We start from the raw sequence: 22,121 nt of genomic DNA, 5'->3' as shown, positions 1-22,121 counted from the left end.
GTGTGGATTACTGCGATGATCAGTCATGCATGTTTTCAAATCTTTCTCTGCAGTTCAAATATATGATCTTTCATATATTCACTTGTATAATCATAAGCATAAAAAGTACGTTTATGTTTCTGTAGATGATCTCGCAACCGTCCCCTCAAACAAAAAAACTTGTTCTTCTTATTATTGTTATTGTCATGGATGTATACAGGCACCTAGAGAGATGAAATTTTCGTTAACCCTCTATTGCCGAAGGCGAAATTTCTCAGCCAATATTTCAGTACAACGCCGTAGGGCATCCGAAGATTCTAAGGTCGACTTCCGATGATTTGCAACCCCAAACTCCGGAGATTGTCGAAGATGACTCCAGCATTTCCGGAAATTTGTTGAGCTCAACCGAGGCAGGTTTTTCGACAGACTTTCCAACATTGTTTTCAAGTCAGAAAAATATTGCAGATAATCTCCCATAGAAAACGGATATGATTATAACGATTATCCCATGTCATTTTATCATGCTAATACGAGAAAGTGACTTTCTTGGCGCCTCTTCACCAGACTCCTCCCCGCCGGATCTCTTCGCTCGCGGTCGCTCGCTCGCGTTACTCAAAGGTGAGCCTTCTCGCAGGGCGATGCTAGTGAAAACACAACGGTAAGTCCCTGAATGGGATTCCCCAAACTCGGCGGGGAGAGTTTGCAGCGAGCAAGCCGATAGCGGACTGAGTCCCACTTAGCTGCCGGCTGTTAGCAAGAAATACAAAATTTAAAATACAGTTTTTTTTTAATATTTATTTCGTGTCTAAAATGCATCTTTATGTACTTTATACTGCTTCTTTAACAATCTAACTAATGTTATATTTGGCGTGATCTACACGTTCTTGTTTTACTGCAAGATGAGCTGCTAAATTGTGCCCCTTGCGCATAGCTCAATAAATGTAACCAAAGAGATCAGGAGGCGAATTGTTCAGCCACTGCTGAATTTTAGGTTGTGTTCGCACCAATTCGTACCATGCCGGCAATGTGGGATATTTTTTCAGTTGCTCAGGTATTCCTTCAGCGTTGCCTTGTAGATGGTAGCTGTTAAGAAACGTGTACACGACGATAGCTGCATAAGTCAGCTGTGGAATATAAAGTATGATATCAATCAGTCTGAGGGTTTGATGCAACGAAACCCTTCTCCTTTCGACCGCCGTCCCCCTCCCCGACCCCCCTCCACACGGATTACAAACGACGAACTTGAAAAATTAAGGCTAAACTTTTCAAGAGGCCCAAACCTTGAGGTACGGCTCCTTTAAATGGACGTAACCTATAGAGTATTGTAGTATAACATAAACGAACATACAGATACATACTCAAAATGCTCAAGATTCGCGACCCAGTCCTTCATAGAAACTCGCACGTCTTCGAAATCAACCCCAGCGACAGCGAAAGTCATTCTAATGGCTTCCGCCTTCCCACGAAGTTGAAAGTATGTTAACTTGTACTGAGGCATGGCGAGAGAATTTACGAGCGGAGAGAAAAATAAACAGTGGGTTCTTTAGTGCCAGTCACCTACTTATAGAGCTTTTGAGTTGAGTCACTCGGCCGTATCTTTAAAGTAAATAATTTGCTTTTCTCTTGTTTCACGTTGCCTAGGGGTCGCTTCGAGGCAAGCTTATGTTTCAAGTTAAAGGAAACCTCTCTGGAGCTCTGGATTCGATTATTTTTCAATTTCACCTCGATAAATAAACGAATAGACCTTTTTCTACTGGGCGGTTTGTTGTCCCATTTCAGACCATGTAATGATACTCTTGAGAATGCTTCCTTTCAAATTTTCAAATAGTTGCGTGTATATGAATAAATAATTTTTAGATGGATAAAAGAACAGTTCTCTAGAGAATATCACGTTGTCTGTAATGGGACAAAAAACCGCCCAAGCGAAAAAAGTCTATTAAACGTACCCAAATACAGGTACGAGTTATAACAACTCTCTGGACCCATGGAATTTCTCGAAAGTCCAAAATATTTCGAACGGAAATTTCGATAAAAGAAGCCAGACTACGGTCTGCAGTGCAACCATTTGTTGCGTGAAGCCCGCCGGGTATTCACTTGCGACGCCAGCATAGTAACCATAAGAATAAAAGAAACTTATGCTTTTGTGGGGAAGACATTAGCATACCATAATATCAAAGCCTTGAGTTCTTATTATGCTTCTGCTCATATCGTTTTTGTGTCCAGTGGGAACATCACCTTGGGGGGCGGGGGGGGGGGGGTGTACTCCCTTATAAGGGGTATATAGGTATGTGCAGCCCCAGAGGCTATCGGTTTTCAGCCGTTTTGGTCATTAATAGGGTATCGATTTTGGCCATTTTGGTCAGAAATAGGGTATGGTTTTTGCACTCGGGTCTTGAATTAAGTATGCTTTTTAGAAGACGCTACTTTTTCATCATTGATGGGACCATCAACAAAAGCCCTTCATGAATCAGTCTAGAGTAACTCTGCCAGCCGCAACAGCCATAAATAGGGTATCGAATTTTTGGTCAGGTCACAAATAGGGTAGGGAAAATCGCAGATTTTGGTCATAAATAGGGTTAGGGTTTTGAGAAGTGGGCCGCATACCCCCCCCCCCAATTTTTGAGGGTGTACCCCCGTGGGAAATCATGGCATAAGCAAAAGCATGAGCGAAAGACTTTCAGCCAATCAGCGAGCACTTTATACTCATGTTAACCATGTCCTCACTAAACGAAAGCATAAGCATAAGAAGAACACATATGCTTATGATTGGGGATGTGTCGTAAGTGAGTACTGGGTAGAAACTTCGTTGAATTGCAATTCATTACTTTATCAGTAACATTTATATATTTTCGAAATATAATGCATAATTCTTAAAAACCTTAACTTTCTTTTGTTGAAGGTGAAACCTCTCCTCGAATATTTCTGTTCAAAGCCCCGGGAGCTCCCCAGGGCCCTCCAAGTTCTGAGGTTGACTCCCGATGATTTGCAACCTGAAACTCCGGGGATTGTCGAAGATGACGCAAATTTCCGGAGATTTCTCGAGTTCAGCCGAAGCAGGATTTTCGACGGATTTTCGAACACTGCTTTCAAGTCAGAAAATTATACTTTAGATAATCTCCCGAAGAAATCGGACCATAACGAACATCCAGTGTCATTATCAAAGTGTTCGTCTGAAAGTGGAACATTATTTAAAGCGTCAATTACACTTCGTTCAAGCAATAGCATACCCCGAGGAAGGGAGAGAGGGAATTGGGTGGGGGAGGGGTGGGTTCTTTTTTGCTAAATAAACGAAGAAGAAGAGAAAGGAGAGAACTTAAAGAACAACGGGGAGGGGAGGGCATACAGTTTTGGCTGTTTGGAACGTATTTCTTTCAGCAGGACGAGGTGGGAGAGATTCTGACTTAGATACGACACTATTTAAAGTCGAAATATGTTGAAAAGTATATTTAGTAACTGTTATCAGTAATGTTGCGTATGCCAGCAAATAATTTTTCTTACATTAAGTCGAGACATTTGTCATTTGCACGAATCGTTGCTTTTCAGCTTAAGACCGATAAACACTACTTAAATTCTCTAAGAAGAAAAAAAAAGTTAAAAAAAAATCATCGGCATGAAATTTGAAATTTGTCATTTGCAAGAATCATTGCTTTTCAGCTTAAGACTGATAAACACTACTTAAATTCTCTAAGAAGAAAAAAAAGTTAAAAAAAAAATCATCGGCATGAAATTTGAAATTTGTCATTTGCAAGAATCATTGCTTTTCAGCTTAAGACTGATAAACACTACTTAAATTCTCTAAGAAGAAAAAAAAGTTAAAAAAAAAATCATCGGCATGAAATTTGAAATTTGTCATTTGCAAGAATCATTGCTTTTCAGTTTAAGACTGATAAACACTACTTAAATTCTCTAAGAAGAAAAAAAAGTTAAAAAAAAAAATCTTCGGCATGAAATTTGAAATTTGTCATTTGCACGAATCATTGCTTTTCAGCTCAAGACTGATAAACGCTACTTAAATTCTCCACGGTCTCTGTTTTTTTTAATGTCTAGCTGTCTTAGTAAATGTAGTCAACCATGCCAGCTGGTGGATTTTGCAACCACTGCAGAACCTTAGGTTGTGCTCGGACCAGCTCGTACCATGCCGATAAGGTGGGATATTCTTTCAGTTGTTCAGGAATTCCCTCCGCCTTTCCTTTCGCAAAGTAGCTGTTTAGAAAGGTAAACACCACTATATCTGCATAGGTCAGCTGTGGGATAAAATTAGATTTTCATTACTGGAGGAATATGGCGTATATAAAAAAAAGTGCAAGCTGCACTATTCTCAACACCTCAGAAACCCCGGTTTAGGCGTTCGGGTAGGATTCTTTTGTTCTCTCATAGACGCCGTCAATACACGTAATGGTATTCATTTTGAGTGACCCCACCCCTTACACAGTATATTTAATTGCAGTGGCTCCCCTCTGAAGCCATATGCCGATCCCCCCCACCTCGCCCACGACCGCCCCCTTCTCTTAAAAAAATGAACGGTCCCTCAGACGTTTGCGGCAGCCTGAGGGCAGGAGCGAGGGGAGGGGGGGTGTGGTGGTTGGGAGCTTAGGAGCTGGAAATACTAGGAGAAGGCGAAAAGAGAGGGTGAGAAGTGAGATATTCAAGGTTACTGGAGCCGGAATGAACAAAGACAACGTTTGTAACGCAACATTGCATAATATTTTGAAACAGAAATGGCGGCAATTAGAAAGGATTAGAAAGTTAAATAGACGGAAGGATGGTGGGCGCTTTAGCCCTCCACTCTCGTTATCGCAGTAATTTCACATCTTTGTTTGTTTGTTTGTTTTTTTTTAATGAACCATTTGCTTACCTTGTCTCCGATGAAGAATCCATGTTCACTATTGGCGACCAAGAACTTTTCAAAATATCCACATTTCGCTGGGATGGCTTCTTCAGAAGCAGTGGCTAAGGCTTTCTCCTGTTACATAACAAGAGGGAATGTCAGCCTGTAAACAGGGCTCTGATCGGGTCATAGGGCGAAAAACATAACAACAACAAAACAACAACAAAAACGAAGAGTGAATCGACCCGCTTCGCTCCCCAGTGGTTTTTTCGCCCTCGCTGGGAGCCTGTTCGCAGGCTAGAGCCTGAGAAATGTATGTATAGTGATTGAGGCTTCGAAACAACATTGCAAAAGAAGAAAAAATAGCGTCGTAATAAATGATTTCCTGTATTTAGCTAATCTTATAGAGCAGCGGCTTTCGAAAGTAATCAAGTAATCAGATTGGTTTTGGTTTTACTACGTTTTGAGATTGGCTGAGTTGTCTAATTGGTAAGTAACTGGCTTGGTTTTGGTTTTACGATATTCAATTGAAGAAAACCCTATTGGCAAACGACCCTGCTTTCGCTTTTACACTACGCCGGCGGAATTTGAAAACGGAGGTTTCACTCTGAAAACGCGTCAAATGTTTTCCGTCAACACTACGAAGGAGGAATTTAATAACGCAACAATCACCGGTCATTTTGGATTTGTGTTTGAGGAAAGCTCGATCAGAGAAATCACATGATTATCGTGACACCATCATGTTCGAAAAGCTCAGTTTTCGAAATGTTTACCGTACACACGAAAACGAAAAGCCGACGTTTTCAAATTCCTCCGGTTTGAAGAGCGTTTTCGAAAAGCTCCGTTTTCGTGACGGATTAGTGTGGACGGTAAGCCTAACCGAAGATATACAGCTGCGTTTTCAAACTGATTACTCCAGCGTAGCGTGGACGCGGCCTCAGATTCTATCCCCGAGTTTTGTTTTGCGCAATGCAAAGCCTACCGCTGAACAGCACACAACACATACCCAAAATAGAAATTACCTTACTATCCGGATCTTTCTCGTTAAAGGCTTCAGATAGCATGCTTTCTAAGTCACCGATCACATCAGCCAACATGTCTGCCTGAGCCAGTTGGAAATTACCTTCTGGAGCAAGATCTAGAGAGAAGGACCCTTTGTGAAGATACACAGTCTCCGTAACGACCTTAGACTGCGAGTGGTCTCTCTTTTACTCGGAAATCCGTGGGGAAGAACACGGCTCGCGGCTTCACATATCACGCTCGCACGCTCACGACCCATCGCTCGCTTGTGTTGCGTTTTTCTTTGCGTTCTTCCCCATGGATTTTCGAGTAAAAGAGAGACTGTTCGCAGTCTATAATGACCTCCCTATACGTTTCAGTTAGGACAATTCGTTAACAGTAAACATTCGAACCACCCACGGGAAAATGGAAGGTAGCCGCTTAAAGGAGCTACGTCCTGTTCTGCACGTCTTGAAAAGCTTAGCCTAAATTTTTCGAGTTCGTCGTTTGTAATCCGTGTTAATCTTCTCCATCCTTAGCCATCCTTGTTCCTTTATCGTTTATTATCGTCTCTTTGATGCTTTTCTATCTTAGTAAACTACTATTTTCAGGTTTCCTTCAAAAATAACCAAAATAACTCAAAATACTGTGACTAAGCTCCTTTAAGACCAGGTATTCCGGAAGAAATCTACTATACATTTTCTGCCCATTTGACTGAAAGGCTTTTGCTTGGATTCTGTTCCCGCGTGGCAAGGCAATTCTCAGTTGAATTGATCGAAGACCGAGAATCGATTATTTATGTCAGATCAGATTTTCATATGGCTGAATACGTGTTTAGAATGAGCCCTCTAACCTCTAATAGGCAGTGGTTCAATGGTTCAATGGCATGATCTGCAGTTCACGAATACTGCGCAAACTCCAGTGACACAGACCCAACCTTCCCCCACTCGGATTGGGCGGTGGGTGGGGGCGGGGGGGAATTTAATCAAACTTCGGGACCGTATCAAGATTGAAAATATTTTCCTTGGTTTTGGATGTTTTTTCGCTCTGACACGATCAGCAGGTCAGCGAAAAGGTAGAACAAAGACAATAACTCGGATGAACGTTACTTACTTAGTTCCTTGGCCACATAGCTGAGGATAACCTTGGATTGAGTAAGGATTTTTCCGTCAACTTCTAATACTGGTAACTGGCCAGAGGGGCTTAATCCAGCTAACAAAACCAACAGAGAATAAGTTAGTCCAATTCTGGTTCTCACTGCGCCGTGAGCGTAGCGTTGTGTGACAAAGAGACGGTCAGAATGACTCCGAGTGTAGGAAAAATTACATAGCCTGACTGTGACACAGTTCTTGTCTTTGTTCAAAGACTCGAGGTCCTGAAACCTTTTTAGACTGCGAGCAGTCTCTCTTTAGCTCGACGATCGGCGACACAAGAACGCAAACCAGGAGCGGCGGTGAGTGTTCAAACCGCGAGCCGCGAGTGACGTGGGCGTCGCTGCTGGCCTCTGCTCGTTTGCATTTTTCCTCGCGGATTTTTAAGCAAATGAGAGACTGCTCGCAATCTAAAACCTTTTTGCACTGAAAACAAGTTTATTTAAAGACTATACTAGTGGTGATAAGGTGCTATACAAATTCTTATAGTTCGCCGCCGAGTATGTGATAAATTTGGGTTCCCGGCTCTAATCCCCCTGGGTTACTCCCTTATATGGGCTACATAGGTATGTGCGGCCCAAAATATACGGCCAGCGTGACATTATTTAAGGGTGCGTTTCTTTAAGAAAACCCAAGATTGGATTCTTAAATCCGAAAGAATCCGAGAACGGATTTTGCGTTTATTTTCTAAACAGATCTCTCGGATCATGGTGCGTCAAAGGAACCGAAGAATACACTCTGGATTCTTCGGTTCCTTCAACGCACCATGATCCATGAGATCTTGGATTAATCTGTTTAGAAAAGAAACGCAAGTCCGTTTTCGGATTTAAGAATCCAATCTTGGATTTTCTTAAAGAAACGCACCCTTAGACGCTCTTTGCCTTGTCACGCAATCTTTACTTTCTCAACTGAACTACGAGTGGTCGCCCTCTTTCTTCAGATACTGTGAACGATCGTAAATGAACAAATTGCCTCTCGATTTTTTCCGCACGTTGTATTCCTCTCATGCCAAAGAAAAATTTACGGTACGTAAGGAAAACGGCTGCTCAATCCGTCGGCTACTCCGGAAGGAACGCGTGACGAGTCTTAAGGTCGGCACACACGAGGGGATCAGACCCTACGACTAGTCCCTGCAACAAGTCGCGGGCACAAGTCCCATCGTGTCAGCTAGCCATTTTTGCTTCAAAATTTAGTCGCAGGGCACCAATGTTTGGTCCGTGCGATTAGTCCCACGAATTCAAACTGGTTTGAATTTTTGGGACAAATCCCTGCGACTTGTTCCTCAAAACGCTTCGTGTGAACTGTTCGTGGGACAAGTCCCTGCGACCAGTCGCTTCGAGGGGACTTGCCGCAGGGACAAGTTTCGGTATTAGATAACCCGGATAGATCGATTGTTTTTGCTTTTCGTTTAAAACAAACAAAATATTCAAAGGGTCTGTAAACGTCTGCATTGAACAAAGCAATTAAAATTGACGAGATAATTTACGCAGATAAATGATCAGTGAGGTGTGACCCGTACACACGCTCAAGCTGAGTCGTAGAATTTTGAGAATACGTCGTTTTTCGTCATCTAAACAGCTATGAAATTGCAAAGAAATTGTAATGTTTGGCAGCAACAAACAATTAGAAACAGAAATTGACTGGACAGCAGGAAAAGAGTAAAATCATCGCAAAACGTCCGTTCTTGACTTAGCCGGCCGGTTTCACGCACTCGGTCAGTTCTTGACTCAACTTACCAATACGCTAATCAGAGAAGGTTATCGCTTCACTTGATTGGGTAGTGGGAATGAAAGACAGGCCGCATATAAAACGATTGAACCACAAAACTGAACTACTGAGCGTTTCCCTGGATGTTCAGATCGACACAAAGGGTAGAAACAATCAACGTAACAACATATTTACAATACTCACAGTGTTTCAGCTCTGTAAACCACTCTTTCGGACCAACTCTATTGTCTTCAAATTCAACTCCGGCTACTGCGAACACAATCCGGATGGCTTCGGCCCTGCCTCTAATTGGAAAGTATGAAAGCTTGTATTTGGGCATTGCGCGAAGAAATGGCGAAAGACGACCTTTGTTTGAATGAACGACGGAATTAGGTAATTTGACACTTTGCGTAATTGGCGGTCCGTGGTGAAAGCCGAGAAAGGTCGAGAAGTGACAAACAGTTGCAGTCCCACCCCCACCCCCCCCCGGCCCGCACGCCTATGATTTTTCCCCCTAAAGATCCTGTATCCCGTTGTTATGCTTGTATGTTTTAACCCACTCTGTGAGACTAATAGGGCCTGTTCACGGGGAAAGAGGGTTACCCTAGCAAGCGGGTGACCCAAGCACTCACACATTTCGTCATTTTTCCTTCGTCGTGTTTACAAGGCAGCTAGGGTTACCCGGGTAGGCGGGTTACCCTGTCTGCGTGCTAGGGTTACCCTGGCAGGCGGGTTAACTTTTTCCCTTGTAAACACTCAAGGTAGGGTTAACCCGCCTAACCGGGTTAACTTCCTAATTGTTTTCAGACCCGCGCATGAAGTTGTCTAGGTTGTATGGTTGCCCTACCTGTGAAATCTATCTTTTGCCCTCCAGTTAGGGTTAACCCTCTTGTTAGGGTAACGCTCCCTCCTTGTAAACAGGGCCTAAATGAATCTTTAACCGTGCGCTGGTTGGTGGAAATTGCCCCAAGTATGCAGATGACCTGTACCTCTTTAAAACTTCTATTTTGATTCGTTCTTGTTAACAAAAATTTTGCCCAATTTCTGGTGTTTTTGAGCTTGCTTCAGATAGATTTCTTAAATTTATCACCAAGGGACTCATCTTTTGAAAAATTCGGTCACGTGATTAACCCAATGATTCCCGGAGCTTTTTGCCAAAAACGCATTTTTTGGACTTTTTGGAGATTTTCAAGCTGGATCTGGGCCAGATTAGCTCCAATCTACTCAAAACGGCATTTGCAACATGACAGTATGCCTTTCTTTCAATTCCCATTAGGATCGCGTTTTACGACATTTTTGCTCAGGCATGCGCAGAAAAGTGACCAACGTTTTTAGGCTTTTCGAGTTTTTAGAATTTTTTTTTTTGCCTTTCTTTTTTCTCCTTTTTTCTTTTCTGGGTATCATTGGAAAGACCTTTTCCTCCTGCAGAAGTTGAGCATAGATGATGCCAATTTTGGTCAAAGGTGATAACGTCAGAAGTGGAACTGTACGGGTCCGCAAATGATCCCAGGACCGCAAATGATCCCCAAATTGAACCCCAAATGATCCCGGACCGGAAATGATCCCCATATTGGACCGCAAATCATCCCGATCAAAAAATAAGGAATGGCATGGATTTATATCAGAGGAAGGTGAGAACATGTACAAAAATAATGAACTAAAAAACATATTTTATCATTTTACAAAAAAAACTTTCCACAATTGCTGTTTTGTTCTTCGAAGGGTACAGATCGTTTTCACTGTCACGCAATAACAGAAATAATAAATCGAAAACCAACCAATGGAAAAAGCTAAGAAGTTGTGATGTACGCTATAGAAGATAACTAAATAAGACACTTCTCCAAGTTTTAGGCCTGTGCGTTTCCCCAAACGTCAGATATTCGTCGTAAATGTTTCCTAGAAATTTACAGAGTCCAGTAGGAAAACGCCGTGTTGGTGTACATCCGTGGTACACCAATATGGCGGCCGGAATATAGTGTAAACATCTGGAACTTACTTTGGCTTTCTAGGCGACTGACTATCAGTACTAAACAAACAAGCATTTACATAAGCACTTTTCCTGATGCTCTAACTTCTAAAAAGGCTCAAAATCACGAGATAAGTATATATTTTTCAACAAAATCGATCGTAGCCCTGTGTCACGCAAGCTCCATAACTCTGAAATTCAAAATGCTCTGGTTTCCAAACGAAGCACGCTAATTATAAACAGATATAAATATACCGCCTCTTATGCCTGATGAAGATAAAAACACGTCACGTGAAGACGATCTATTGAATTAGAAGTCTTAGAAAAACACATACTTATCAACATTCTCGAAATCCCGGTGGCGATAGTATCAAACATCTATCTAAGAGCTAACTTGTCAAAACGAAGTGCAAGCCTTGGCCTTGCGTGGTCATGAAGCTGAACTTCATAACTATAGCTTGGAATTTTGGCTTCTTAGAATACTCAAGTAGTCATTTCCGAGGAATTAAAGCCAAAATACGACCAAGGAAAAATTATAAAATAAATTTGTTCAAATTTCCAGTGCTACACACTAGGTGTTTTACAGAGTGATGAAGCGTTGTAGGCTTGTGGGTCTACTCAGGTGACAGCGTCTTCTGTAATAGTTACTTCATAGTTAGATTTTAGTTTAAAACTTTAGACGAGTGGCGTTAATGGCTGATAAAATGTGATTTAACTATAACACCGAAATATCAATGTGTAACAAAGGAGGATATGTAGCGTATGTTGCACTGATCATAATTCTACTGAGAATTGCAAAGAAATGTAAGCCAAGTCGTGTTTTGATCATTGAGTGGTGATATTCATAACATCGTAGTTAGCAACAAAGTTAAGTCGAAAGTATGAAAAAAAAAAATCAAGTTGTAAGCCATTATAATTATGAGATGGCTTAAATAAAAACATCGGTATTCACGTACGCCAATTCTCTATCCACACCATCCCACCATCCACGCCATTCCTTATTTTTTGATCGGGATCATTTGCGGTCCAAAATGGGGATCATTTCCGGTCCGGGATCATTTGCGGTCCAATTTGGGGATCATTTGCGGACCGGGATCATTTGCGGTCCTGGGATCATTTGCGGACCCGTACAGAATAAAGGCCAAGGCTCGTCACAGTCGGTTACGGTCGGCGCGGGAGTCAATGGGTTAATCTGCTCCTCTTTTGTTTTTACGGCTAGGGGCATTGTTTGTGTTGAATACCTATTGTTTCGTTTGGCGAATCATGAAGACCCTTGTAAAACGGTGCGTGGTCACCCCAAGTATGCCGTTATTTTTCACTTAATTATCCTGGACACCAAAACCCCCAATAGGGCTTTGTGATTGTTATGCATGTACTCCTTGGTATCTGACTACTAAAAAGTCACACTCTGTTTCAAACACTCGTCTAATTAAAGAAAAGATAGGTGACCTTGAATTATTGGAGAAGGGGCACTGCAGTTATCAACGGTTTGGCGTTCAAACGAGGCGAAAGGGATAATTCTGTGTGTTGCTGGGTTTCCTGTATTGTTCATATATTTTTCCCGCCGTTTATTTCCTGCGTTTAGGTCACGTGACCTTTACGAGTGTCCATGTAATGGCGAGCGTCGGCAGTTGTGTGTATGGGATTCACTCGAAGTAACGACGGATAAGACGAATAAGACGGATAAAGACGCGGACAATTGATGGTGTTATGTACAAGCAAACAGGAGCGTCTCATTGGAGTGTTAGTCGAATTAAAGTTAGTGAACTAGAGTGAATCTTGCCTATTGAAACCGAGGGAATTGGAAATTGGCCCTTACACTGCATTGTACGGACCCTTTGACCTCGTTCGCATGTCTTTATTTGACCGCAGAATGAATCAACTGTAATCACAATACGTATACGTGGTTGTACCTAGGGGAGCACAGTTTTTCGTTTATTTCCCCTGGGAAGTGAATTGTAAACAGATCACTCCTGAAAGTTCCTCAAATTGTTTTTTTTTTTTTTCTTCCTTTTATTTCCTCCTAAAAGTATAAATGACATAGATGCTGTCTACATGATATCACAGAGAGGATAAACTTCCCGGTTGGGGGCGAGGGGGAGGGCTACCCCATCTAATCATGGACTGTACGGGGAGGCTTCAGCTATATAAAGGGGTAGGGAATTCACAAGTCGAAGTATATGAAATGGCAGGGAAATCTGTCACCTTCACTCCTGCCACAACCTGAGCTGAATGAAGTATACTTTTTGGTTAACATCCCTTCTGGACATGCTTGATGTTCTTCCGTAGTATTGTTCATTAACTTGAACGATATACGAAAGGCGAAGGGTATCTTTCCCGCCAAAATGGTATACAATAGGGTAAGGGGGTGGACCTCGCTCGGGGTGGAGCCTCCCCGTATAAAACCTTGTAAAGCCCTCTCCCCCCCCCCCTCCCCGCCACCTCCAGGATAAAGGTGTGCACGTTTTTGGGCTACAGAGAAGTTTGTGGTCGTTTCTCCAGCCACGCCTGAAGCTTGGGTTCATCCCTGACCTTCTTGTACAATGCGGTGAGACGCGGGAGACCTTTCAAAACATCTGGTACTTCAGGCTTGCCTTTTGCTATGTAGCTGTTGAAGAACGCGAAGAAGCAGATGTCTGCAAAGCTCAGCTGTCAGGAGGAAAAGAAAAACAAATGGTCACAGTTTCAAAAACTTAAACCTTAGTGCTGCGTTTAGAAGGTTTCAGGGTGACAGGTCTCGCTGTTTATGGAAGAGCAACGCGAATAGCATAAGTTCTTTGTGTGTTTATATTAGTTTTACATAGTAATAGTACTATCGCAATAAGATAAACAAATCTATTTTTTTACTGCGCCTAAATTTAAGTTCACTCATTCGCTCGTTCGCTCGTTCGCTCGCTACAATGAAGGATTTATACCACGAGTGATCGCATGATACTTGGAAATTCTCTCGAAATTTGAAAGGAATTTAAAGAATTATCAGAAAATTGCGAACGCGAACATTAATTTGCACTGCAGAGCAACTTGAAAATTTACGACAAATTGGCCTGCTCTGAGCCAAGTGCAGTGAAATAATTTTCTACATCATATAATAATATCCTAAAATAACTTACCTTATTTCCAACACAGTAAACTTCATCCTTAGGATTTTTTTCCAAGAATTTTTCCAGATATTTGCATGCCTTGGGTAATGATTCCTTTTCAAACTTTTCCATAAGAGCTTTCTAAAGAGTAAAAAGAAAAGGTAAATGGCAAATAAAAACATTCGTTTATAGGCCATTGCGGAGTTACTTTGTGCCTCTATCTGTTTTAAAACGAGTCCTCGGGCAAAACGTTTCATATGAAAATGAGTTTGATTTGCATGAACATGAACCTGTAGAGGGAACAAATTTTCATATGAATGGTTTTGCAGGAAGACTTGTTTTCACACAGAGGCAAAAGGCAACACGGGAATGGCCTATTGTAAACATGGCTGTTAAGACCGAACAATTCTTGTTATAATTTTATTTTAATATGTAAGTTCTATTCTAACGTGGTTTTATTCTTTATGTTTTCTTCTGGAGAGAGCAACATGCTGTTTACGAATGAAACGTTTCTAATATTAAAATACGTTACTTCTTGATATATTTAGTAAATAACAGATAGTCTTTTAGAACTTTTAAAAACTAATCAGTCAGTCGGTCGGCCGGTCGGTCGGTCGGTTGATCGGTCGTTCGGTCGATCGGTCGGTTAGTCAGTTAGTCAGTCAATCAGTGAGTGAGTGAGTCAGTCAGTCAGTCAGTCAGTTAATCAGTTAGTTAGTCAGTCAGTTCGTCCGTTCGTCAGTCAGTCAGTCAGTCAGACAGTCAGTCAGTCAGTCAGTCAGTCAGACAGTCAGTCAGTCAGTCAGTCAGTCAGACAGTCAGTCAGTCAGTCAGTCAGTCAGTCAGTATCCTGTAGTTACCGTCTACCTGTTCCTCTGGGTTGGTGCAAACTACGGCCCGAACAATCTCGTTTTCTAAGTCATACACTCCTTCAGAAAACATGTCTGCAAGTGCCTGCTGTAAATCTGTGCTAGGCATCAAACCTATTGAAAACAACCGAAAAAAACAAAACAAACAAACAAAAGATAAAAACAAATGCCGCACCATTAATTATACAGCTATTGTCTATCACCTGAGGTGGTCCAAGAGATTCTTTGATTTTTTCTATACGCTCTAAATAGGACACCCTCCTAACCCCCACTCCTCGCCTGGTCCGCTCTCTAAGACTCTGAGGATCATACCGAAAGATTCTTTATAAAATAACTGAGATACTACACGCGCTCTGATTGGTCGTTAATTTACACGTGACGTTTCAGATGCGCGCGTATTCTTGAAAAATATTTTATAAAAGCAATAGAGTACTTCATCCGTATTTACCTTTATAGCCTCATCTAAACACTTTGGGGTTTGGGAGAATTATCGAAAGTTATGCAAACCATCGACCGCATCTCAGGTTTGCAAAACTTTGTCAAATTCTCCTAAATCTTCAGAACTCTCGGAAAAGTGTTCTATTAAAAAATGACTAACTTCTATTACCTCTTAGGATGCAAAGCATTGTGATACATACCATGTCGTTTAGCCACAAAACGGAGAATGGTCATGGACTGAGAAAGCGTTACACCCTCGACTTCAAGAAGAGGAATCTGACCAAAAGGACATTTCCCACCTGGAAAGAAAACGATTACAACAAATCCATGAGCGGGAACTATAAAACACAACTTCAGTTATAAATGGTTGTGATTATATCCTATATAACTATTATAGGGTTGCACTAGAATAAGTAATAATAAAAAACCTGTCATGCCTGTTTTTCATAGTGTCATAGCTTGAGCCACACCTAGATTGTTCTCCTTTAGGGGTCTAATTCAAATTTCCGACGGGCGTCCCCGACCTTTTCATATAGGAGGGTCCCCGAGGAAAGGGGGGGGGGGAGCATTACGTCTCATTACCACCGATATAACAATATTCTAACATGGCTCCGAGGCTTTCAGGACAAACTTCTATATTTGGGTTTTTTTTCTTTGTATCCAAGTCTCTTTTGGGAATTGAAGGACAAAAGAAACTTACAAAATTTGCAATTTTGACCCGAAAGCCTTGGAGCCATGTTAGAATTTTGATATGTCGAACGTGGCCTATTGAAACTTCAATTCTTATCATATTTTATATGAAAGATATATTTCATTGCAATGCATCCTCGTGGAGACAATGGCATGCTGTTGCCGGGGGAACAGGTTAATTACACGGGGGCTGAATGGCGGCTTCGGTCCTTTTTCAACAGGCTCTTCCTCCTTCTCCCTTCACACTTCGTGTTCCGTTTTCGCTTCTTTTCCTTCCAGCTTTTTCTTTGTCCCATCCTTAGCCTGCAAATAGGCTCCCGGCGAGGAGGGAAACTGAGCCTGTTCGCAAACTACCCTATCCACGACAAGAGAGTCTGTTCACTGGCTAAGTTTTAAACTACTTGAAAATATACATTTGAATTAGAATCCTATCGTCCTTTAAACAGTTAGGATTATTTAGTATTTTAAACACGCAAGGTGCTGGTTTTATAATTTGACACTGCCTCGAGGGGAGTATTTCCATACCATTAAGTATTTGAATTGATAACATGTATCTGTGCCCCCCCCCCCTCCCCCCGTGTTCTTATAATGTCGTGGTGACTCTAAACAAGCAAGCAAACAAACAAACAAACAAACAAAGCAAACAAAGCAAACAAAGCAAACAAACAAACAAAAAAACAAAGAAAAAAACCACAGCAAAGAACGCGGTTGATCCTGGTTATTACTTGAATGTCATGCTTGGATGAATTACACACTTTATTTTTATCTGTTTAGGAACTGTTTATCGGAAATGCTGCATAAGTTGATGTCGGTGATCACATGAAATATTTATAGGGTGACTAGTCATTTACGCGGCTAGGCAAGAATGTAAAGAATTCAAAATTGGGTTGATATCGTTAGCTCAGTCAGAGCTTTATCAACATCGATCTCTCACGGATGACTTTCATATCAAATATTCTCCAATTTCTGATTGTTTGACCGAGTCCCATAGACTAGGTATCAAACGTTGTAATTGAGAAGACGCAAGTTTAGCGCCTGAATGACTCAGCACGCAGCGTTGCCTGCTCAAATGAATACTAACACTTACTATTTTTTAAAGGTAGCCAGTCTGCTTGGTTGTCAAAGCTAATTCGGATGTCTTCGTAGTCTACTCCAGCGTAGGCAAACACAAGTCGTGTTGGTTCAGCTCGAGCCCTTAAATTGAAGTAAGTCAACTTGTATGTGGTCGCCATGATAGCTGTGGACGTATGCAAGAATTCTTTGAGCGTCAAGAAGCGTGGACGTATCTCATTTATTTACGTTCACTCGTCCGTATTAAATAAACAGTCAATATCGTAAATGTTACGTATAGCGTAATGAGGTTATTATAACAGAATGTCACTACTGAGCATCTTCCTTTCTTTCAAGCCAGGATCCGTAGCCAATCAGCAAAAGGAGAGAGACTATTGTTAATCGTACCTTTATTAATGTAGTGTCTTTGTTGTATTGAAAACGCTGTTTTTCATTGAAACAGCTATGAGGTACGGGAAGCTACGTGTGTGTGTTTGTGGGGGGGGGGGGGGGTGAGGGGTGAGGATAGGAGGAACTCTCACGTGTGAAAAGATCTGTGATGCTCGTCGGGAAATTTGAATTAAACTACTAAAAGAGATCATTTCCGAAGCAAGACGACGAGCACCCCCCGACCTTTTCACATGGGAGGCCCCCCCCCACCACCACCCCGGGATTTCATAGCAACAAACAGACTGAAATACAGTAAAAGAGTAAAATCATCCCAAAACGTCCATTTTTGACTCAGCTTCAGTGCAATGTGGTAATCACTACGATGTCTGGCAAGGTCACTGTTTCACTTTAATTTGTTAAGTACTGGAATTAAAAGAGCAGCTAGCCGCATAGAAAGCGATCGATCCACAAAACTGAACTAGGAAGCGTAAATTTGCATGTTCAGATCAACACAAAGCAAAGCAACAAACACTGTAACAACACAATGTTTCAGCCTTATAAACTGTAACACGTGCAGTTTCGCTCGTCCTCTATTAGGAGACATACAACGGGCTCTCAGAGGAGTCCGTCGCATGCACTTATCTTCAAACGAGATTCTCAGCTGTCCTGTGAACTACACAAGGGCTCTGCATAAAAGAGGATGCAAATCACCTAGTTTTGTTTTCGTCGTTCCCGCGCGCCTAATGCGATCGGTACGGTATTCGGATAATGCAGGATCAGTTTCAACAACTAGAAACCAAAATGTCAGAAAATGGCACAATAGTGGAATAATCTGAATCCGTTATTCCATTATTTAACATATATTACGAGCGGACATTCTGGCTTTGCTCGCAAAATCTCCGCGCGTATCATACATTTAACTATCGAATAAGGTGTATATATACTGTATTTTACTTACGGTTCAATAGTCCGTATCGAACGAGCAGTCAGTATCGTAGTGCGGCGAAACGAAATTATTATAATTGATCGAAACTACAAGCTTTCTCTTTCCTTTAAAGCTAAGACCTGAGGAATCAATGAAAGGAGACGAACGATTGTTGTTCTTGCAGTGTCACATAATTTATAAGTGGTGTACATGACTCAGCGCCTCTTAACAAACGCGTACCGATATTGGTATTGATACTGATATTAGCCCTTATAGTTAATTGAGATATTTTGGGTGAGTATGGAAAATTGACAATTGCGAAATGCACAAATTTGTGAAGCACATGATAAATTTGGAGGATGATGTAGCAGGTTTCGTAAGGTCTCACATGAATGGCTTGCTACCCTTTGAGGGAACAATAGAACAAACAAAAAAAACAATGCCCCTAGCCCTAAAACAATAACAGCTGCTAACAATGAAGAGAATTACAAGTTTACCAGAGCTGGTACACTTCTGACTTTGGAAAGCTTTGATCCAGAAAGGGCCTACTGAACGCGGATTGTCACGAAAATGCTATTTTGTTTTCAATGCACTTCATGATGTTTTTTTTATGAATAATTTCGACAGTGGCTAAATGTTTGCGGTAAAAGTTACAGCGGAACTTTCAATTAAGATTTTTTGTGGATCTTGGAGAAAACTGCACAAGTCAGAACCATTGAACCCCGCAAAAGTTTCGTGCAGCACGGTAGGTATCGACACGTAATCATCACTCATAGTGAACACGTGACAGCATGTGGGTGCCGTCTTGTGGTGAGAGACCCACACAGTCAATATCAAATGAGTCGAACTCGCAGAATATACAACAGTGATCAGTGAATGCATGCCTTTGGTTTCCTTGTTTCATTGTGTTTAATCTGTTAAATCCCTGTTAACCTACATCGGACGTTCTGTTTTCCTCTTCTGCCAGGCGAATGATCGGTCCGGGTTGTTCGAAAGTCGGCTAACGCTAACCCAGGATATAAAACTGTTTCACTGCTTAAGTATTGTGTAGTTTGGGATTATTCAACTCAAGACTGAAGGACAAAAAAATATACATGGACAGTAAACAGTTACCTTTCCGAAAAGTTACAAAAATGAAATCAAAATTCTCTCTAATCCTTACGGTTAGCTTAATCAGACTTTGCACAGCCCGGATCTGTTTTCTCGAGGTTCTTCCAAAAACTTATCCTAAAACGGCGCCATTCATGCGATAAGCATAACAGAAAATGGCGCTCATCCATTTCTGCGTATCGACAGGTTACCCCAAACAAGGATTAGGAAATTAACGTGGAACAAGCAAAAAAAAAAAAAAAAAAAAAAAAAAAAAAAAAATGAAGGTTACTTCCCCATCAGGAGTAAGGATGCCCTTAATTGAGCCCTTACTCTGTTTAACTCAAGACCTATTCATGTCGCTACCCAGCAAGTTCGACAAAACGCCGTAATAATACAAATATGTTGTGACCCTGCTTAGACAACCCAGATCCTTCCAAGACTATTAAACGCAATCACCTGGTCTAGGCAACATTTCGTTACAACTTCAAATGACCCCGTTGATGGCATGGGACCAAACAATGACTTATAACAAAATCGGCCAACTTCATGTAAGAGCAGCTCATTTGCTGTTCCGATCCAATATCCTATTGAAAACGTCTTGGCGAAACAACAATCTGATTGACCAGATATACCCTGTTTAAGACGCTAAATTGTGAGAACTGTACACCCTGCTCAAGACCGCCTAAAGACTCTATTCCAGCTTGAAGTTTGGAGCTTTGCGCAACCCTGGCACTAATACTTTTCACTCGCTTGAAAAAGATCGCTTCAGTCTTTAACAGACTGAAACGAAGGATCCTATCCAGGGCTGCAAATAATTTTCTCTCTATAAAGGACATATGTCCCACGAAGACACCATCTTGGTCGGAAATCACCTTAAAAAGTAAGATTTACCCAAGATCGATTTTTATTCATCCTTACCGTAAAATGATTTACGATTAAAAAAAAAAAAACTGTCCGGACATCACCTCCGACCACAGTTGGAATTTCGTCGGACATGAGCAAATTTTGGTCGGCCAGTGTCCGATGACCGAATGCTCCCAACAACCTTTCGAAAACACAGGTTTGTCGTGTTTGTGTGGTCGCAGGCAAAAACAGACTTTAAAAAACACTATAATATTGCAATATTGTTTGGCAAGCGTGATTCCAGTCGGACCTCATGGCTTTCGAAGCGTACGCGGAAAGGATTCGTATATCACGTTTCCGGCTCCAGAACCAAAACAGAGAATGTTCAAAACTCGCGTACTATCATTTTGGACGGGACTTAAGAAATACACGTAAGAAAAGCTGACAGCCCATTTTTCCCCTTCTTATCGCAAAATTAATCATTAAAATATTTTGCCTGTTATCTTTGACTACCGAAGACTCTGTAAATATTGTTTGGGAACATCTGATTCCCATAAAAAAAAAAAATAATAAAATAAAATAAATAAAAAAATCATTTCTACACTTGCCTCCGTTGAATGCACAAAGCATCTTAAAGCACGAGATTCTTAACTGGAATAATAAATAATTCAGTCGTTGAGGACTACCTTAGTGAGGTTTTCGTTTCTGCGACCTTAAAAATCACTTTTTCTCACTTTACCTCGAAAACCCGGAGTGGCATTATTTCCATTTTCCACTATTTAAACACCTGTTTTCAGTTTCGTGGTTTACATTTAAAGCATATTTATTTTCTGTTTACAACTCGTAGATATCGGCAGTTTTTAACTTCCTCCAAAGCTTCTGCTAGTGATTTACCTTCTACTTGCGCCGAGCTGCGTGCAATCGGTGTCGATCGTTTGTAATCTTCGATCAGGTTTTTCGCTTTTCTTGCCGTTTTCTCCGAATTTTCAAATTTTCGGAGCAACGCCGGAGAAAGCGGAGGGGTCGAAGACGACACGAGGCCAGCATCGTAGCTCTTTCGTCGGAAATCCACCAATAACTCCGTTTCATTGACAACCGATCTCGGAGAAATGAAGCTCGATGCTTTGGACACACATGGCGGTGTTTTGGATAGAATCGGCGACGAGGGTGCACTGCGAATTTTACCGATTTCCATCGTTGCAGGAAGTGATGGTCGCGGCTTTCGGTTCCTTGCGACCAATTCTGGCGTCCTTGGGGAAGGGGACGCGGAACGGACACGTGCCGTGCAAGACTGCGGCCTTGTTTGGGACGTTCTGGTTATTCTCCCGTGACCAATCTGATTCGGAATAGGGTTAAGTCGCGGTAAACCTGATGCCGCCTGGTCAGAAACCGACCTATCGTCCTGTCTTTTACCTGGGGAAATTTTAGGCAAAGCGATGTCAGGTAAAGAAGCACACTTGTCTTTTGTATGCCCAGAAAGAGATGTTAACGACGACACCTTCAGCGCGCGAAGTTCTGGATCGGTGATCAGCAGCTCATTACAAGACCGTGTCACAGTATCTTGGCCATGATTTGTCGGCTTGGGTATAACGAGAACGCGATCCATGATTGCGCTAATCGCTTGTCGCTAACCTTTTCAAAGGCTTTTTTTGTGAATTACTTTTGCCTCTCAACGTTAAAAAGCAATACGAGTCAAATTAAAGGTACATTCCTGATTGATCTATCGTAACGAAGTTCAGTCAAAGCAAACCTTGATGAAGAGGCTGCTGTGATATTGCAATTTTCTTATCGGCACACCTGTCTTTCACACGCCGAATAAAGCTCGTCTCTTCAACCTGTCAGTCTTCAACCTGACTGCGACATCGTCAGTCGTCAAAACGCGTTATCTTTTATTCTTTCTCTTCGAGTTTTCTTGTTTGCAGTGTTTCTCTTTGAGTCAGTCGATGCAAGACTGAAGCGCTTGGATCGCGATGTATTCGATCAGCGAATCCCTCTCCCAGTCAATCTTTGGCTAAATCTTAGAACCTCTATCTACTCTTATCTGACGTTGTTTCGTTTGTGACGAACGTCGAAGACAAGCCAGCCATCATGCTGAATACATAAAGAGAACACGG

General features: G+C 41.7%; 3 protein-coding genes across 3 annotated transcripts in view; all 3 read right to left on the bottom strand.

Annotated features, from left to right (window-relative positions):
• Window positions 1-3,999: 3,999 nt before the first annotated feature.
• LOC145496273 (glutathione S-transferase 1-like) lies at window positions 4,000-9,525 on the bottom strand. The gene is made up of 5 exons (XM_081475967.1): window positions 8,869-9,525; window positions 6,920-7,018; window positions 5,830-5,945; window positions 4,835-4,942; window positions 4,000-4,223 (listed from the first exon to the last, which is right to left on the bottom strand). The coding sequence occupies exons 1-5, from the start codon at window positions 9,002-9,004 to the stop codon at window positions 4,032-4,034; spliced, it is 651 nt and encodes a 216-aa protein (XP_081332093.1). The 5' UTR covers window positions 9,005-9,525; the 3' UTR covers window positions 4,000-4,031.
• Window positions 9,526-12,236: 2,711 nt separating this feature from the next.
• On the bottom strand, window positions 12,237-18,230 carry LOC145495135 (hematopoietic prostaglandin D synthase-like). The gene is made up of 6 exons (XM_081474716.1): window positions 18,106-18,230; window positions 16,795-16,944; window positions 15,218-15,316; window positions 14,578-14,693; window positions 13,741-13,851; window positions 12,237-13,279 (listed from the first exon to the last, which is right to left on the bottom strand). Exons 2-6 carry the CDS (start codon window positions 16,937-16,939, stop codon window positions 13,103-13,105), a joined length of 648 nt encoding a protein of 215 aa, XP_081330842.1. The 5' UTR covers window positions 16,940-16,944; window positions 18,106-18,230; the 3' UTR covers window positions 12,237-13,102.
• Window positions 18,231-18,684: 454 nt separating this feature from the next.
• Window positions 18,685-22,121, bottom strand: part of LOC145495129 (uncharacterized) — a 66,043-nt gene continuing 62,606 nt past the window's right edge. Inside the window, exon 19 of the mRNA XM_081474708.1 lies at window positions 18,685-19,078. Coding sequence (XP_081330834.1) covers window positions 19,073-19,078 — 6 coding nt within the window. The 3' untranslated portion in view covers window positions 18,685-19,072. The remainder of the gene's footprint in view (window positions 19,079-22,121) is intronic.

Source organism: Orbicella franksi, chromosome 8 (genome assembly GCF_964199315.1).
Source record: "Orbicella franksi chromosome 8, jaOrbFran1.1, whole genome shotgun sequence".
NCBI lineage: Eukaryota > Metazoa > Cnidaria > Anthozoa > Scleractinia > Merulinidae > Orbicella > Orbicella franksi.
Note: the sequence above shows the minus strand (reverse complement) of the source record. Positions and strands in the feature narration are given on the sequence as shown.

Coding starts and splice junctions, on each gene's coding strand:
- LOC145496273 (XM_081475967.1), bottom strand. CDS start 9,004: ATGCCCAAATACAAGCTTTCATACTTTCCAATTAGAGGCAGGGCCGAA. Junction 7,019..8,868: donor GTTTACAGAGCTGAAACACT/GTGAGTATTGTA, acceptor TGGTTTTGTTAG/CTGGATTAAGCCCCTCTGGC. Junction 5,946..6,919: donor CTATGTGGCCAAGGAACTAA/GTAAGTAACGTT, acceptor CCTTCTCTCTAG/ATCTTGCTCCAGAAGGTAAT.
- LOC145495135 (XM_081474716.1), bottom strand. CDS start 16,939: ATGGCGACCACATACAAGTTGACTTACTTCAATTTAAGGGCTCGAGCT. Junction 15,317..16,794: donor CTGGCTACCTTTAAAAAATA/GTAAGTGTTAGT, acceptor TTTTCTTTCCAG/GTGGGAAATGTCCTTTTGGT. Junction 14,694..15,217: donor TTTTGTGGCTAAACGACATG/GTATGTATCACA, acceptor TGTTTTCAATAG/GTTTGATGCCTAGCACAGAT.